Source organism: Mustela lutreola, chromosome 8 (genome assembly GCF_030435805.1).
Source record: "Mustela lutreola isolate mMusLut2 chromosome 8, mMusLut2.pri, whole genome shotgun sequence".
In the NCBI taxonomy this organism is placed as follows: Eukaryota; Metazoa; Chordata; class Mammalia; order Carnivora; family Mustelidae; genus Mustela; species Mustela lutreola.
This window is the reverse complement of record NC_081297.1, coordinates 82,564,508-82,582,711: the sequence shown is the minus strand read 5'-3', so window position 1 is coordinate 82,582,711 and position 18,204 is coordinate 82,564,508. Positions and strand designations below refer to the sequence as shown.

General features: G+C 41.7%; 1 protein-coding gene across 1 annotated transcript in view; it reads left to right on the top strand.

Annotated features, from left to right (window-relative positions):
- ITPR2 (inositol 1,4,5-trisphosphate receptor type 2) overlaps positions 1–18,204 on the top strand; it is a 502,139-nt gene that overhangs the window by 426,397 nt on the left and 57,538 nt on the right. Inside the window, exons 51-54 of the mRNA XM_059185826.1 lie at positions 181–376; positions 4,112–4,204; positions 14,971–15,101; positions 16,197–16,362. Of these exons, the coding sequence (XP_059041809.1) occupies positions 181–376; positions 4,112–4,204; positions 14,971–15,101; positions 16,197–16,362 (586 nt within the window). The remainder of the gene's footprint in view (positions 1–180; positions 377–4,111; positions 4,205–14,970; positions 15,102–16,196; positions 16,363–18,204) is intronic.

The following is an 18,204-nucleotide window of genomic DNA, read 5'->3' as shown; positions in this document are numbered from 1 at the left end:
GTTTATTAATGTGCTCCAACTGTAGACAACACATGCATCTTGGTGTGTTTTTAAGGTATCGATCAGGTCGTTATTTTTTTCACAGATAAACCAAAATGGCTTACATCTGTATTCGTAACCACTTTTTATGTTTATTCAGCTTTTGCACCGCTGCTTTTTTTTCTTGTTTTATTTCTGTAGCTTTTTGATTTGGTGTACAGAGAAGAGACTCTGCTTAATGTCATAAAGAGCGTCACGCGGAATGGCCGCTCCATCATTCTGACCGCCGTCCTGGCGCTCATCCTCGTCTACCTGTTTTCCATTGTTGGGTTCCTTTTCCTGAAGGACGACTTCACCATGGAGGTGGACCGGCTGAAAAACAGAACTCCTGTGACAGGTATTGCTGCTCCCACTACAAGACCATTCTTGTGGCAGATTCGACTGGTCCACAGCTTAGGAGAGTTACAAATGAGCACTAATGGAGGAGGTGTTTCCTTTCATTCCTTAGAAAACGTGTTCTCGGTCACTGAGCGCTCATGAATGTGAAGGGTTCTCCCGCCATCCGCTGTCAGTGGGTATAGGAAAATCGTGATTTAAGAAGCATCATGTGGGCTCCATCTCAGGGAGTAAGTTCCACCAGTGCTGACTCTATTCCAACACGGCCAGCGACGTCAGTGGGGGACAATGGCTTTGGGATTCTCTTCCTCCTTTTTCCTGTCTCCCCCAAGAACATCTAGCATCATTCATAACCATTATTCCATATATGTTTGCTCATAGTACATCGTATTGATTATACTTAAAGAATTGAAAATGGTAAATGTTTTGATTTGGAAACCATCAGGTAGTAAGAAATTTGATATGGAAAAAATGCTCAGAATACTGTCATTAAGGAGCTGAGTTCATCAGTATGTGTTGTCACAATTTCTGGACGACATTTATTTCTGTTATCTGATTGGTTAAGCATCACCTGTTTACACTTACTGTGAATCCTGGGATGTGAGGGCTTATTCTTTCCATCTTACTTTGAATTTTTAATCATCATCTTTTCTAATGGCTTCTTCTTCCCCCATGCCTACCTTTTATTGTTCAGGTTAAATTTCTTTGTTACTCTTTTTCCTCCTCTCCTGCTTTGCTGGATACAAATCTTAGTTCTATACTTCCCTGCTTGTTTCTCTGGATGATTCTGTAGCCTATGAGAATGGAAACCACAAAATGACTTTCCCATTATGCCCTTACATTTAGAGGTATGATTTATTTAGTGGTGATTTATTAACAATATTCTTTCTTCACCTTAATAAACATTTCTTGATTATTAAATTGATGACATTTGGTAGTATCTTTCTTAGGCTATGGGATAATTAAATGGTATACAGAGCTATTATTAAGTCTAAGTGATCAGAGCACAGAATAGGAAGGTCATCTCCATAGATTCAGTTGTTAAACTTGAGATCGAATTTACACGAAATATTTTGTCACTACCTTTCCTCTTCTCCCTTAAATGTTACTTTTTCCAGAGTTTTACAGATGTAAATATTTGGAAGAAAAGCTCCTATCTATAAATAGCCTCTAAAACTCCACTTTTGCAAAACTATCTGTGAATCATACACTATCTATTCTCAAAAATCTTCAATTTTAATTATTTGTTATTTACTAGGCATGATCACATTGAGTTATTCAGTACAGGGTGAGTCTGAAGCTGAAGCGTCATGATTCCTGAATCCAAAATTGTTCCATAGTTATTGTTTTATGAATCTAGTAGTAAGTATTTTTGTGTTATATAAAAAGGCAGTGCCATTATGAATATATTTTTCTTAGATATACAAAAATATTTTCTCTTTTTTTCTTACAAAATGGGCAACATTAGACCTAAATTGTCAAGACCTTTATAAAAAATATGCATATTTATTAAAAAACTGTTAAATAAGAGAAAGCATTCATAAATACTATCAAAATCTTGATTACGAGAACATTTAATAAAATTAAACTCTGATTCTTCAAAGATTGAGAATTTTTGTTGCATTGGCTGAGAATGAATGTGATACTGTTCTCTGGGAAAAGCACCCTTGCTTTCATAATATTTTTAATTTAATTTGTAATGCCATCTAGCATGTCAGTTGGTAAATAGCATAAAGTTTATTTTTTCAAGTATTGAACGCTATTGACTCCTAAAGTTGAGTGAAATTATCAAGAATAACATGCCTAGCAAGTGACATCTAGAATGCAGAAGTCCGCCGTTGCTCAGGGAGTAGGAGGTAGTCATCGGAAAGCCAGGAGACGGGAGCCCCGAGGGGAGGTTGAGAGTGCCAGAGCCCAATTGCAGTGCATCACAGGCGCCTTTGAGAGTGGAGGATGGATAATTTGCAAATGGCATTGGGAACTGAGGAAAATGCAGATCCTACCTCTGGGACCAGTGGAACCGGCCCTCGATAGAGGAAGAGCGGCCACTTGACAAGGTTAAAAAGCCCAGGGAGCTGGAGGCAGTTTCTGTTGACAAGCGGAGATCACGGTTTCTCACATGTGTCCTTCCTTCCCCCTTCTCAGTGCCGCCCTCCAGTTTCCCATCCCCATGTCCTCTCACCAGAAGACTGCAGGAACCTCCCCTGTGGCTCCCTCTTCTTCAGCCTGTTCTGCTCGATTCATTCATTCTAAGCACCATTCTGTTTGGGTCTCTCATTGACTCAAAAACTTCGCTGGGATCTCCCCTGGCTTGGTTTTAAACATCAGTCTGGGAGCTCTGGTCACTCTGCTCCCATGTCTGTGCCTTTGCTGGCCTCTGGGCCATTTGTGATACAAACTGCATCTGGGATTGCCCCCCCCCTTTTCTGTATGTAAATCCTATGTCTCCTTCAGTTTGACCCTTCCCCCAAAATCCTTGTATTCTTTGTTTTCTTTCTAAAATTCACTTCACTCTCCTAATGCACTGAATAACATGAACTGTCCTTCCCTCCCACCACTCAAGTATCATCCTGTCTCTGCCCCTTGGTATTCCCTAGTTGTTAGGTCTGCAAGGCCTCCACTGGGCATCATCAGAGCCTCGCATGGATCAGAAAGTATAAAGCAAGGGAATGGCCACCAGGACACACTCAGAAACCCCATCACTTGCTTTCTCTCTCTCTCTCTCTCTCTGACCACCAGAAACCCACTCCTGCACCAAATGATGTACCCACCCTTTCCCCCAAGTTTGGCCCAATGAGGGGGCAAGGAGTGATGGCGGCAAATGTGTGGCTTCCCTATTGAGGCAGACAACCTAATCCTGTTGCCTGGTCCTTCTCCCAATCACACGTCCTAACTCTAGCTCTCCCTTTTGCCACTTCTGCCCTCATCTCATCAAAGAATCGGGGTAGCCTTGGTGTGGTATTGCTCTCATATGCACGTGAATATTTCCTACCACTTTGTATATAAAAATGAACTTACTCCTGTCCCTCCAACTTATGGACTTTCCTCGATGACTTTGTTTGCAACATTGGTTTGAGAGGTACGAACCTCTTTACTTTCAATTTGTTACTAAGAAAAGCAATGAAATGTTTTTATTAAGTTTTCTCACCAGATAGGAAGGTTACTATCTTCTGTTCCATTCTGGCCAGGGAAGAAGGTGGTACATGAGCAAGCAGGTGGATCTTTGGGAACTAAGGAAGAAAAGAAAGATCCTGAGTAGGATCTGACAAAAGATTCTTATATTTATAAACCCTGCTCTCTAAACCCCCAACTTCACTGTTAGAACTGCCGTGATGGGCAAGTCTCAACCTGCTATAGGGACTGACCAGTGGGTTGGAGCTCAGGGAACACCAACTGCTTTGGGGGAAGTGTGCTCCTGGCATCCCAGGTCTGATCCGTGAATGCACTTGGCCGTCAAAACATTGTTACACATAGTGGTTAGGGTCTACATTATTATTAATAAAGATATAAGAAGCTTATAGTGGATTGGCCTGTGAACCTATTCTCTATTTATAAAATTGCTTCCATACACAAAACTGTGTTCAGAGTTCCAAACCAACTTACTAAAGAAGACTTCAGAAGCACAGCTACATTGGAGTGGTAGTGCCTTTGATTTATGTGCCTTTACAAACGTATGTTCTTTGCTTGTCATTTGCATATTTGTCTCTATACCATATTCTGATTTGTGTGTTCTCAGGTAGTAATGAAGTTCCTACTATGACTTTAACTTCAACGATGGAAACATGTGGAAAGGACAGCTGCTCACCCACAATACCGGCTTCAAATACAGGTCTGTGAAAAGGGCCCCAGAACAGTACTAACTTGATACTTTGCAGTTATGTTTTTTTGGAAAATGTTATTACTGCTAAAGGAGTTGCTCTAAGAATTTCATGGTGGGTTGAAATAGAATCACGGCGTTTAGGTAAAAGGACCCAAAAATTTCAGCCTAGAGAAAGGATTCCTGTATCTGTCATTTTGCATCCCCACCCCCCGCTTCCTTATATTATTTCTATTCATGAGAATTTATCAGATTTACTCTGAGGGACTGCTGCTAAAAATACTGTAACTATATTGCAAACACATGCCACATGGAGACCCTTCTAATTATACAGCCTTTAACAAAGAATCAGGAAACGCACGGGCCTAGAACTCAAAAGGCTTGGTATAATCCTGGGCTTTCCACTTTCTAGCTGTCTGTCTTAGATACGTTATGCAAATTTCCTGGACCTAGTTCAGATGGTTTGCCCAGAGAGGAAGGGAGAGAGAGAGAGCAGACAGAGAGACAGAGAGAATATGATACTTTCTCTGTTTCCAAAGGAGCAAATGGAACCGTGCTCATAAAAAGAATTTTTTAAACTCTAAATTGTTCTCAATGGTTTGGAAACTATGGCGTATGTGAAATTTAATGAGCTGTAGAAGGAATTAGTGATCTCTTTCCAGAAGCAGCAATGATTTAGAGAGTATATATCTTTAAATATTTCAAGAGTTTTATATATTAAAAAAGGAGTGGCATTAGTCTGTGTTACGTCTAGGAAGGGCAAAATTGGACTGGGAGGAGACGAGGGATGGAAAAGTAAATAAGACCAGTGTGGGGCTGGAGTCCTCCGTTTCCATCTGGGAGCACATTCGTCTGATAGTAGTGAAAGGGCGGCCCTTCCCAAGCTGCCTTTTTCCTTGAGATGTTGGGTTGCTGCACTAGGGAAAATGTATCATGCCTTCTACAGACAAAATCTTTCATGCTTTATGACCTAAAGGGGGAAACACATACATGCACATTCCATCCCAAAGTCCCAGCAGCTCTAAGAACTGAGAACAGCTGCCTCCAAGACTTCTTCCCCCACTAAGGCCTGGCTAGCCAGTGCAGGCTTCCAAACGACAAACCAGCTCATTCCTTGCTTGTGTAGCTTTACTGTGCTCTGTAATTTCTAAAATCCTGTTCCATGCATCCTCCACTTGAAACAGCTCCAGTTTCCGCAGCCTTCCTCACACAGTCTAGCAGTGACTCTTGATGTCACACTCCAGGGCAAGAAGCTGAGCGGAGTTATCATATTCTGGATTGTGGAATTTGGAATCACACCCTACCCTTGACCCATATGTGGCTGACTCGGCTAAAATGCCTTTCTTCCCTGGTTCAGCTGTGAAGCCATAATTGCCTGTCCCCTACCCATGTAATTAGGAGTTTGGGATTTCAAATATAAAACGATGCATTTATTTTTATGTATTTCTGCCAAGTAAGAATCCAAGGCCATCCCAGCTTGTCCCAGTAATAGATGAGGGATTTCTTGGACTAGGTGATCTCTAGGTTTCAAGCCCCTTCCTGTTCTCACATGCCACGGGGTTCGTGGTATCTTCGTGGATCCTGATTCTATGAAGCAATATGTTTACTCTCTCTGTGTCATCCTCGAGCTGATAAGCTACAGAACAGGAATTGGCAAACAGCCCACACGGAAATGTGACTTGCCACCGGTTTTTGTATAGCCCTCTGGGTAAGACTAGTTGTAACCTTTTGAAAAAGTCTTTTCTTTAAGGAAAAAGATGCCATGGAGACTTTATGTTACCCACAAAGCCTAAAACATTTCTTCTCTGGCTCATGAGAAAGAAAAAAATCACCAACTTCTGCTCTGGAAAATTTTCATTAAAACTGCTAGGAATGTTGCATGGGACAGTGCTAAAGACAAATTCTTTAGCTTGTTACTAGAAATATGCTTTCAGACCAACATAGTCATGTTCCATGCAATTCTTCAGCCACAGAGATCTCTGTCTTAAATAAATGATCAGTTAGCCCGTGCTTCTCCATCTTTAAAAAAAATCACGAGACTCCTCAGAGCCTCCTTGCCAAAGCCCAGATACACAGTGTCTGTTGGCTCCCCAGTCTGAGGTTAGTGTGAACCCTTACTGGCTTCCCTTGATGCCACCTTCTTCCCACACTATCCTTTTTAATGATCCATTTTGGTATATTGTCTTGGGGAACAGCATCTAGCTCATTTGTCAGCAGCTTGCTGAATCTGTCACAATCCCATTCAGGTCTACACATGCTCCTCTCCTGTTATTATTTAGGATTTTAAAAAATACCACAGTAAAAACTTGGCTATCATTTTAAGTAGCTGGGTAAAATTAAATAGCTCTTAGGATCCTTTGGCCACCTGGAAGTTCAGGTTTTTTGTCTCCAGTACTTGTTATCTTATTTTCAACTGGACACTCTTTCTCCTTAACAGAGTGTGAAAAATAATAGGTTTAAAAAAAAAAATGTACTTTCTCCTTAGCGAGAATGTTCTAATAGCATGGTCCCGAAGATATTGTGACTGTGTTCCTGCCTTACTCTTCTATCTCTGAAAATGACCTTAGAATTATTTCCTTTGTATTAAAGCAAAGTCAGGTCACTGCCTGAGCCTCTTCTTCTGGAGTGAGATCTTCCCAGTCATATGTGGTGTGAACATATCCCAGGATGTGGCGGCCTCGCTCTGTGCAATCTTATAAATCTTAGGCTCTATACAACCGTTATTGCTAATCAGCCTGCTAATCAGTCTGCTGTCATTGTTTTATGTCTATTACTAATTTTGACAGTTTGACATTAACATTTAAAAAAAAAAATGAAGTGCATATTTTTGTAAAACAGGAAATTCATTAAGTCAATTTGGCACAAATCCTTGATCATGGTAATGGTGATGGTGATGACATTATCCTAAAATCTTTGTTCATTCCTTCCTTCATTCCTCCAGCAATATTTGTTCAGCCTGATCTATTGGCCTGCCCCCATGCTGGGTGTTCAGGACGTAGTATGGAGTAGACAAACATAGACCTAGGGAACTTTATAAAATAGTAGGGTGGAGGGAGACACAAAAAGTTATAAAATATGGTGAATATGACCAGCGGTGCTATGACCTATAATCACAAAAGAGCTTGACTGTAGGCAGAGCAAACAGAAAGGCCTTTCTGAGGAGGGATTATTTAAACTGAGACTTAAAGCATGAGAAGGATGCAGTCACACCATTCCAGGCACAGGGACCAGCATGAGTAAGGGCTCTGAGGCATGTCAAGGATAGATAGATACTATTAATTATCCTCACATTATGGGTAAAAACACCAAAGGATACAAACTTTCAGTAAGATCACATTGCTAGCAGAATAATCTAGATATCTGATTCCAAGGCTTGTTCTCTAGTCTTCTAAGTCTTAGTGTCTTCTAGCTCCAGGATTAATCTCTGTACATCTTTTTCTTCCCTAACCCAAAATTAGATTGTTAAAATTCTGCCTATCAAATTGCCTTTCAACTAGAATGCTTGGGTGACTTTTCTGTATGCATGCTCTCCTCTAAAGGCAATTCTTTAGACATAAATATTCTTAATTATGTATTTCACCCCCTGGCCCTCCCGGCCATTCTCCCACATCAAGACGTTTGACCATGCCTGGAGACATTTTTGGTTGTCACAGCTCTGGGAGGAATGTTTCTGGCATGTAGAGACTAGAGGCTAAGGGGACTGCTAAGCTCCCCCCAAAGCACAGGACAGCCCCCCTCAGCGAAGAACTCTCCAGTCTATAATGTCAATAGTGTTGATGCTGAGAAACTTGGTCCCATCACAAAGTCTGTTCGGATATTGGTTTATAAGTCTGCATACAAACTCATAAAAGCCTCTACAACCCATTTCTCACCTGATTTATTACACAAGGAACAGAACTTCCCTTTTCTCTATGGACAGATGGGGATAATTCTTCCAGGCTTATTACCCCTGAAGCAACGTCTCCATGATTTTAGGCTTCACCTGAGCTGGGAGTAGGGGAAGGCGGGTATGATTTTGTAGTAAATCTCCCAGAGAAGGAAGAAGAGGATAGTAGGGGAATGTCAGTGCTGGAGGTGTGGCAGGGACACTGTTGGGAGCCTGAGCTGATGGCAGTGGCTTCACACCATCTAGGGTCATTTCTAAATCAGTGTTTTGAAACTCCAGGAATGCCTGTTATTCATGTACCTACTCTTTCCTCTGTGCCCTCTTTTGCATTTGTTACAGTAAGTGGTAAAATTCATCTGACTGAGAATTCCACAGATTTGATCTTCTAGCCCTTGCCACCTTTAAATCTCAGCCACACGTAGCTTTTAACCGCAAGGGTAGAGGAAGAGCTAGAACCTGGTGTTTGTTGTGCAGCATGGGTCGCTTAGGTTTAAAAATAACTTGTCCATGTCTAAGACCAGAATTAAATTTTAATTTGCCAACCCTAGTGTGCGTTTGTGACGGCCCTTGGTTTGTTACCTTGTGGACAGCAGGTCCACATTACAAAAGGCCCAGACTGATACGCAGCAGCAGAATAACAAGCCTCGTAGTGATTGGGAAGCCCAGCAGCTGGTCCCCGAGGAAGCTCCAGTGGATGCTGATAGGGTCACTGTCCAAGCAGCGGCACATTCGCAGGGTAACGGGCAACCAACTGTGGCGGAGAAAAAAAATAAAAAGAACTTTTATTTTATTTGCTGCAGACCTACCTGACTTCTTAGACACATATAATCACTTACCAAAGGGGAAAAAAAAAATTAAAAACAGGCTTTCTACAAAAGTGAGGCCTATTTTAAGGCAATTTACAAAATATCATTATGATTATTTTCTAAGTAAGGGTCATTTGTACAGAAGGGGGAGGAAGTGCACAGGTATCTCACATGTATGAGCAATTCAGATTTAATATGTTTTGGTATTTTACTTTAATAAAATAGACTGATGAGTAGCTGAAACTGACCAGCCTTGGTGCCACTCTATGTTTTGGCTTCCCACAGGGTGCCCAGCATTTTAAATTTCTCTTTCTAGTTAACATTAAAAAAAAGAAGAAGAAGAATTTCCATAATGAATTGATTAGAATTAAAGTTTAAAACTAACAAACAAGAGGTTTTCAATTGCACTCAGACTTTCAGCTGTTTTTCAGTGGCCATCTGAGCCATCTGTTGTTTCTAAGAAATCATAAAAAAAAATGGGTACTTTAATTATTAAAGCAGAAAAATAGCATTATTAAATACTCTTATTCAAGCATGTCTAATACTCAAAAAAATGTATAGGCCAACACCTCAGATCAGAGTCAACAGAATATATTTTATCCCTTTCTTTATATAAAACACTTTAATTTCTGTTATGAATTAAGAAAGGTACTCTATTTTACTAATACTCAATTGAAAATGAGGGTAATTTGGTCTCCTCTTGTTCAAGTATAAAGGTGGCTATGTTAGAACTTTAATTTTCCATAAGATTTTATAGTCATCTCTCAGTAATAATGATAATTATGACCCCTAGATTTGTTACCCTTATGTGCCAAATGATGTTCTAAGTTTGTTACATGTATTATATTTAGTTTTTAAAATACATCCACATTGCACATCTATTTCCACTAATTCAGTTCTTTCCTTTCGCCTGTATGCAAGCATGCACTCTCACTTCTTTTTTTTTTTTTTTTTAAGATTTATTTAGAGAGAGAGAGAAAATCTCAAGCAGACTCTGCTGAGCGTAGAGCCTGGTGGGCAGGGCTCAGCTCTCACAACCCTGAAATCGTGACCTGAGCGGAAACCAAGAGTCTTAATGCTCAAACCAACTGACCCATCCAGTCACATCCCTCTCACCCCTTTTAAAACCACCTGATTTCGGGGCGCCTGGGTGGCTCAGTGGGTTAAAGCCTCTGCCTTCGGCTCAGGTCATGATCCCAGAGTCCTGGAATTGAGCCCCACATCGGGCTCTCTGCTCAGCAGGGAGCCTGCTTCCTCCTCCTCCTCTCTCTCTCTCTCTGCCTGCCTGTCTGCCTATGTGTGATGTCTGTCTGTCAAATAAATAAATTTTTTAAAAAATCTAAAAATAAATACATAAATAAAACCACCTGATTTCATCGTTACTGCCTTGCCACTCTTCGCTAGCCCATTATTTGGTCTTGTACCTGAAACCTCCTTGCTTCCTCAGTTTGAACCACCTTCTGCACCCACGCAAACTGGTCTCCTCCTTTTCAGGACCAGAGTTTCAGATATAACAAATGGCCTAAACTCTCCTTTCATTTCTGCACCAACCGTCTTCTGTTTCACTATTTGCCATATTCCTGTCATTTCCTGATGACCTGAATGTTCACTCCAGACACCTTTTCTTGCTTCTCATGGCTTTTGACTCTTCCCGTAATGGTTACTTTCTTTCTTTCTTTCTTTTTTTTTTTTTTTTTTTGGCATCTTCTCCATCTTTACATTATTTTCTTCCTGAATTTTGGATCACAGTACTCTCCTAGCTCTCTTGTGCTCTCTAGCTTTAAAAATGTTTTCTCACCTTCTCGTCCTCCAGCATCTGGAATTCTTGTGAGATCTGAGCCCTGCCCACCAGGCTCTGGAATTCTTTCCTTGTCTTCATCACAGCACCTTGCACCCAGCTCTTCCTCCTCAGTTGCCCATATCTGAATGGGGGGCCTCATAGGACCCCCCCATTCCCGAGTCAGCTCTGGCTGGAAGCTCCAGCAGGATGTATAAAAGGCCTTCTCCCTCAGGCCTAGGGTCCTGCCGGCTCCTGTTCATCCATCCTTTCCATTCTCATGGCCGTCACCCTGGTTGAGGCACATAATGAGACACATTATGCCTCCTAAGCAGTCTTTGTACCTCCAGTCATTCTCTCCTCTTCCATTCACCCCCTGTATCACCCCCAGATTGCTCACCAGAAATCACTGCTTTGAATATTTCCTCTCCTACCCCCAACTCAAGATTTTCAAGATGCTCCAGTACCTGCCAAATAAAACCCAGACTCGCACAGATCTCCCAGTTTATCTCCCCAACTTTATTTTCCACTCCTTTACATGCTGGCTTATTCGATGTTCATCGTATAAGAATAGAACTTCCCATCTCCCATGCTCACTGGCCATACCATGGCAATGCCTCTCCACTGATGTTTTAATCCATTGACTATTCAAGACAAAAGTCAGAGTCTACATTAGAGGTACTCCCCACTCATTATTCCTAATATTAAACATTCTCTCTCTATTCTGATCTCTTCGCCCCACTTCGGTGGCTATAATCACATGTTAATTTGTCTTGTATTTAAGTAAATTTTTTTTCAAAGATTTTATTTGTTTATTTAACAGAAAGAGATCACAGGTAGACAGAGAGGCAGGCAGAGAGAGAGAGAAGCAGGCTCCCTGCTGAGCAGAGAGCCCGATGCAGGACTCCATCCCAGGACCCTGAAATCATGGCCTGAGCTGAAGGCAGCGGCTTAACCCACTGAGCCACCCAGGAGCCCTTAAGTAAATGTTTTATCTCATACTGTTTTGTCTCATACATAGCTAGATGACAAACCACCTTGCTCCTGTTTGAAGCGACTCCCCTTGGCTTTCAGGATAAAGTTCAAGCTCTTTAGCTGGGACCGTGAGTCTCTCCATTATAAACAGCTCCCTCCCTGTTTCTCTTCTCACACTTGTCTGCAGGCACCAAAGGCCCAGTCATTCTAAGGCACCTGCAGTTCCTCAAACACCTTCACTCATCCTCTTTTCTCTGCCTAGAATGCCTTACTTTGCTGATATTACTGGCCAGGCATGCGTCTCTTTCCACAGTCACCTCAGGCGCCACCTCCTTCAAGATCCTGTTCCTGATGTCCCCCCATCCACGACACACACACTGTCCTGGGTGCACAGTATCCTGGGGTAGGCCATTGCCTTTGTTTGTCATCTGACCAACGCTTCCTAGGAAACCGTAAATCTCTGAGGGGCTGCCACACTTCCCTCTTCCCACCTGTATACCTAGCACCTTGTCCTGGGTCTGTGGAGACAGTGCGATCACACAGGTTTGGCATGGGGAAGGCCAGCTGGTTATGTAAGTAGGTCTCCACAAGGTGGTATTTGCTTAGGTGAATTTACTATGACTCAGGGCCTGGCTTTTAGGCTTCAGGCCTGGGAACTTGGCTTAATGTATTGCAAGTAAATCCATCTCTGGACAGTGGAGCCTTATTCACTAAACTTATGGAGGCTCCTGTAGAAAACAAGCATGGCCGACGCCCCGATCCTTACAGAGTGCGCTGACTGGTTGGTTGCTGTTACTGCCCTGACCTGGGCATTTTCTCCCCCTGGGTACGTGCCACACGGAAAGTCTATATCTCCTTTGTATATTCACAGCCCATCTGTTTTACTTCTCAATGACTAATCACATGAATTGTGTGTGGATTTTACTAGCTCACCTGTTAACGAATGAGCAACCTCATTTTTAAATTCTTAGGGCAAGATGGAGGACTTTTGTGTGGCTTCTATGTGCTGACTAACCTGGCACATAATTAAGTCTTTGGTAAACATTTAAGTGACGTGACCAGGTGGTTGCTGATTGAATATATGAATGCAGATCCTGCCACTTAGATATGAGATTGCTTTGACTGAACGTCTGACCATGGCTAAGTAGCATAAAGACCTATCCCCTATGACCTCATTACCAAAAACCATATTTCTCTGTAAGAATGCCTTTAATTCTCTTATGTATTTCTTTTTTTTTTTTTTAAGATTTTATTTATATTTGACATAGAGAGAGAGCACAAGTAGGCAGAGTAGCAGGCACAGGGAGAGGGAGAGGGAAAGGCAGGCTCTCCACTGAGCAGGGAGCCAGATGTGGGGCTCAATCCCAGGACCCTGAGATCATGACCTGAGGCAAAGGCTGCTGCTCAACTGACTGAGCCACCCAGGTGGCCCTACGCATTTCTAACCAGCTTTCTTCATGTTCTTCCTAGCTACCACGTTAGAACGCACCTTCGGGTGTCGGGAGCCTAACTAGCATGTTGCAGAGTGAGCTTTCTCTGCCTGCCTTGTCTCCTCTGCTCCGCTGCCCCCACAAGCCTCACCTCTTCCCCATTTGTCCCTCCTCCAAAGGCACCTTTATTTCCTCTCCGTTCTAAATCAGAATGTGCCTTGAGGCTCACCTCTAAGGTAAGTGTCTGCACAGCCTCGGCTGCTAGCTTTGATGCTGCACCTTCGTGCTTGCCCATCTCTGACTTCCGTCCTCCTCTTGAGGTATATATTTATGTTTTAAAAAGAAACCGCTCTGAATAAAGTGAAAATATCAGGATCCTCCCATCCATGTGAAGTTAAAATAAAGTCAGTTCACAAGAGGAAAATCAGCCTTTTTGTAACAAAGTACCAAACAGGCAGTTGGTCGTGGATCATGTAGACAAAATTAGACTGTTTCTTTTCTTTTCTTTTTTTCCCCCCTTTGGTTGTTTTCATATTTGCGCCCGTGGTTACACAATTCCAAAATTCGACACCACTATGGTTCTCTGACCTTGTAACAAGAAAAACACATTTCTACTCACTTACCAATTTTAGGAAATCCTGATTCTTTTTTTTTTTTTTTTAAGATTTTATTTATTTATTTATTTTAGAGAGAGAAGGTGTTTGCAAAGTGGGGGAGGAGCAGAAGGCGAGGGAGTGGGGGGTGGGGAACATCTCAACACACTCCACACTGAATGCAGAGTCTGATGTGGGGCTCCATCTCATGACCATCTCATGATCATGACCTGAGCCGAAACCAAGAGTTGGACATTCAACCAGCTGAGCCACCCAGGTGCCCTAGAAATCCCAATTCTAATATAGTATGAACTTTTCACTATTTTAAATGACTGGGAAATTATCACCAAGTTTACCTATAAACCAAATAAGGGCAGGAATTTTTTTGTCACATTATATCTTTTCTGTCTCTTTGTTTCACCCTAAATATTTTCACACAAGTACATTCACGTAAAATAAACTGTTCACATAAATATATTGTTCTTCTTGTCATGGCTCAATGCTCATCATTAAGAGCTTAGATGCTTAACCAAATGAGATAATATCTGCCGTAAAATTTTAAGCACCTACCATGTGTATGCTAATCTCTGTGCAATGTTTCACATATCCTAAATATAATCTTCTGAAGGGTTTCATCCTTAATTATAACTCCCCATTTTACAGATGAGTATAGTGAGATCAAGTGACTGCCCAAGTCTCAGTTATGGGACAGAGTAGAATTTGGAGCCATGCCCCTCTGGCTTCCTTGTGCGTGCTCTTTTTCTTGTAGTATCTTTGCTTCCTGGGTGAGTGGACTGTCTTCCTGAGGTCTTACCACAATCTCCCTGCGCTACAACAATGCACAGGGCAGACGAGCTTTCTTATATGTTGTCCTTTCTTCTGCCATTTTTCACTCTTGGAAGAAAACAAATATTTCAGAATACTAGTGTGTGGGCTTCTCAGCCTGTGTCAGTCATAGGCTATTACAAGTCGAATATGTGTTATGTGCTTCAAAACATTGTGTCACGACACGGTTATAAAGGAATGGCTCTTTGGATGTAGACAGGAGCATATTTAAAACAGGAGTTTTCTGGGATGCCTGGGTGGCTCAGTTGGTTGGACGACTGCCTTCGGCTCAGGTCATGGTCCCGGAGTCCTGGGATCAAGTCCCGCATCGGGCTCCCAGCTCCATGGGGAGTCTGCTTCTCCCTCTGACCTTCTCCTCGCTCATGCTCTCTCTCACTGTCTCTCTCTCAAATAAATAAATAAAATCTTTAAAAAAAAAACAAAAATGGGAGTTTTCTGCCTGGTTTAACTTGTGTGTTTTTACAGCTGATGAAGAGTATGAGGATGGAATTGAACGGACATGTGACACTCTCCTCATGTGTATCGTCACCGTCCTGAACCAGGGCCTTCGGAATGGCGGCGGTGTGGGAGACGTTCTCAGGAGGCCATCGAAAGATGTAAGCTGGAAAAAAAAATATCTTTTCAAGAAGAACATAAGCATTCTTAAAGTTTTCTTAACAACATCTACAGCACAATATTGTTTGCTGTACCTCTGCATGATTTGCTTTAAACGTATAATGGTGGCCATTAAAAACCAATTAATCATATACTAGAACTACACAGAAATAACTCATGTCCTAAAAGATCAATGTCTGTTAGTAGGGTTATGAAAAGTTTCCAAGTTTGAACTGTGTATTGTGTTACAGCTATGAGATCATGACTACCGACTTGGTAGAGGAGTTAATTGTGACATAAATAACAGGAAGTAGGCTGCCTCTTGTGTCTCAGGCTTCTCAGGAGTGAAGATTTACTCTTTGCCTCTGAATGGTAATAGCGGTCATTCTTTCTCCTTGATGAATACAAAATTTGAACAAATTCTAACATGATTTCATATATTAAAATGGCAAGGCTAAAAAATTTCTCATTTGCTGCAAAAGCTCAAACTCCAGGCAGAAGGCTTGAAAAATCCAAGTCCTGCGACAGGCAAGCTGTGGCTTATTGTCAGTCATCTAAGGGTTCCTCGTCTATGAAACGGCTGGATTGCAGCGTCTCTGATGTGTGTTTTAATACTGCCCATCAGGTGGAAGTAAGCTGGAGCTGTCTGTACTTGACCCTGTAAGGCCAAGAACAAAATCTACTCTAGAAATGGACGAAGCATTAGGTCCTTCTCAGCTCCAAACGGCTGACCTTGGGAATTTCTACTTGTCTACCGTTTGTGCCGCTAGAAGGGTATAGGGTCCCGATGTGCCAAAATGCATTAAGCAGAATGTTATAGTACAGTGGTTTTTAATAAAATGTACGTTCCCCTGTTGGTGGGAGGGGTATAAGTCCTGGAGAAGGGAAGGTGCTCTGGGAACAGATGTGAAGTGTATCTCACAACACTCAAAAAAGAAAATGAAGACAGAAAGTGGGTCTTATTTTTTCCAGCTCGGAGCACTATTTATATTCATTCAGTAAACAGAAACTGAATGTATTCTCTCCTAGACCATGTGCCAAATCAGCGTACCTTGAAAATATGTATACATATATGTTCTTTAAAATTTTTATTTCAGGAGCCTTTGTTTGCTGCCCGAGTGGTGTATGACCTTCTTTTCTATTTCATTGTCATCATTATTGTCCTAAACTTGATTTTTGGTGTTATCATTGATACTTTTGCTGATCTCAGAAGTGAAAAACAGAAAAAAGAAGAGATTCTAAAGACAACCTGCTTCATCTGTGGTAAGTGGCCTCAAGGTACTAAAATAATGGGTGAAGAAAGTGTCTAGCAGGAAGGAGGGGCTAGAGTGATTTTTATTTATCATGCTTTGGGAAAAACAATTTCAAAGAAAGCTGGACAAAAATTATGTAACCAAGCAGTAGACTAGGGTTCTCTGCTTCCAGAAATAGATAGAAGAATGATATCCGAAAGTTATCTTGTCATCATTTCTGCGATTTGTATGATTCTCTGACTGTAGAATGTGTTGCAAAATTTCAAGAGGTTATACCAACTGGCGAACAGATTTTTAATCACAATAACATCTTGATTAAATGACAGGATAGTTTTTATTTTTTTTTGTTGGATTATGAATCCACGGATGATGTTTCTAGCAGCTTGGACTTCTATTCACTGTACCTTCTATCAGTTTTTCATATCTCTCTCTCCCTCTCTCTCTCTCTCTCTCTCACACCACACACACACACACACACACACACACACCGTGCTCTCCTTCTCTTTCCCCATTGTTAGCTCTCAGACTCACCCAGCTCTCTACTTGCCCTCATCATTCCCTTTTGCTCTACCATCTTCTCAATATTCTTCAGCCCTTCGGTAGTCTCTGCAGCTGACCTAGCATCCTGGAGTTCTTCCCTCTCTTTGAATAATCACCAAGTCCAGGTTATTCTCACCATCTCTTTCACCACGTTGATTCTTCACTACATTGAGCTGAAGAATCTTTTGTTTAAAGTCACGTAACAAGCGTAAGGGCTTCACTATAACATTACTCTACATAACTCAAATTGGACTTCAATAAATCCCATTCTCTCTTGATCCCCCTTTTGTCAACTGTCTCATTCTCTTAATGGGTCTCCCAAACTTTCCAGTATTCCTCCAACACTCAGACGTGTACCCAGTACTAACCTGTAACAATGAACTGTATCCCAGTGAAACAAACATGGGTTGTACATGCCCTTCTTCAGGGTGTTCACAGTCTATTGTGGAATACAAACACAGTTAAGTGTCATTGCTGTCTAGTGTGTTAAGAGACATGATAGAGAAGTTCGTAGGCTGTTATACCCCTTCAGGTTGTAGTGGGGACAGTCAGGAAAGGCTTTTAGGAGAGACGGTCACTGAATTGATGGTAAAGATGGAACGTATCTAGTCATATTATATTGTGTAGAAGCAGGGTGCCTGGGTGGCTCAGTGGGTTAAGCATCTGCCTTTGACTCAGGTCATGATCCTGGGGTCTTGGGATCAAGCCCCACTTCGGGCTCCCCACTCAGTGGGGAGTCTGTTTCTCTCTCTGCCCTTCCCCCTGCTCATGCTTTCTCTCTCTCACACATAAATAAATCAAATTTTAAAAATAAAAGAAAATAAAGTGGGTAGAAGCAGAGGAACCATCCTAAGAACAGGCATGAAGAGAAGAACAGCACAATGGGAGTCCTCAGTTCCTATAAGGAGCTCAGTGTTACTGGAACATGAATTTCAGTGCAGTCTGTGCCCCGAGAAGAGGGTCACCAGGACATGGCCTTTTATGTTAAAATAACTTGGACTTTGTCCTGTAGACTTACAGAGGAGCTGAACCATTAAAGAATTTAAGTGGAGGAGTACAGGATCTAATTTTTGTTTTAGAGCAATGGGGCAGGTTGTTTGTCAGGGGATATAGTCCAAGTGAAACGTAATGAAACTTTGCTGCGAGAAAGTTAGGGTGGCAGTATTAAGGGTAGAGGACAGGGTCGTGAAATATTTAGAGACAGAGTTTTTAAAAACCTCAGTGGTTAGGAATGAATAGGTTAGGAATGAATATGAAAGAAATATTTAGAGACAGAGTTTTTAAAAATCTCAGTGGTTAGGAATGCATAGGT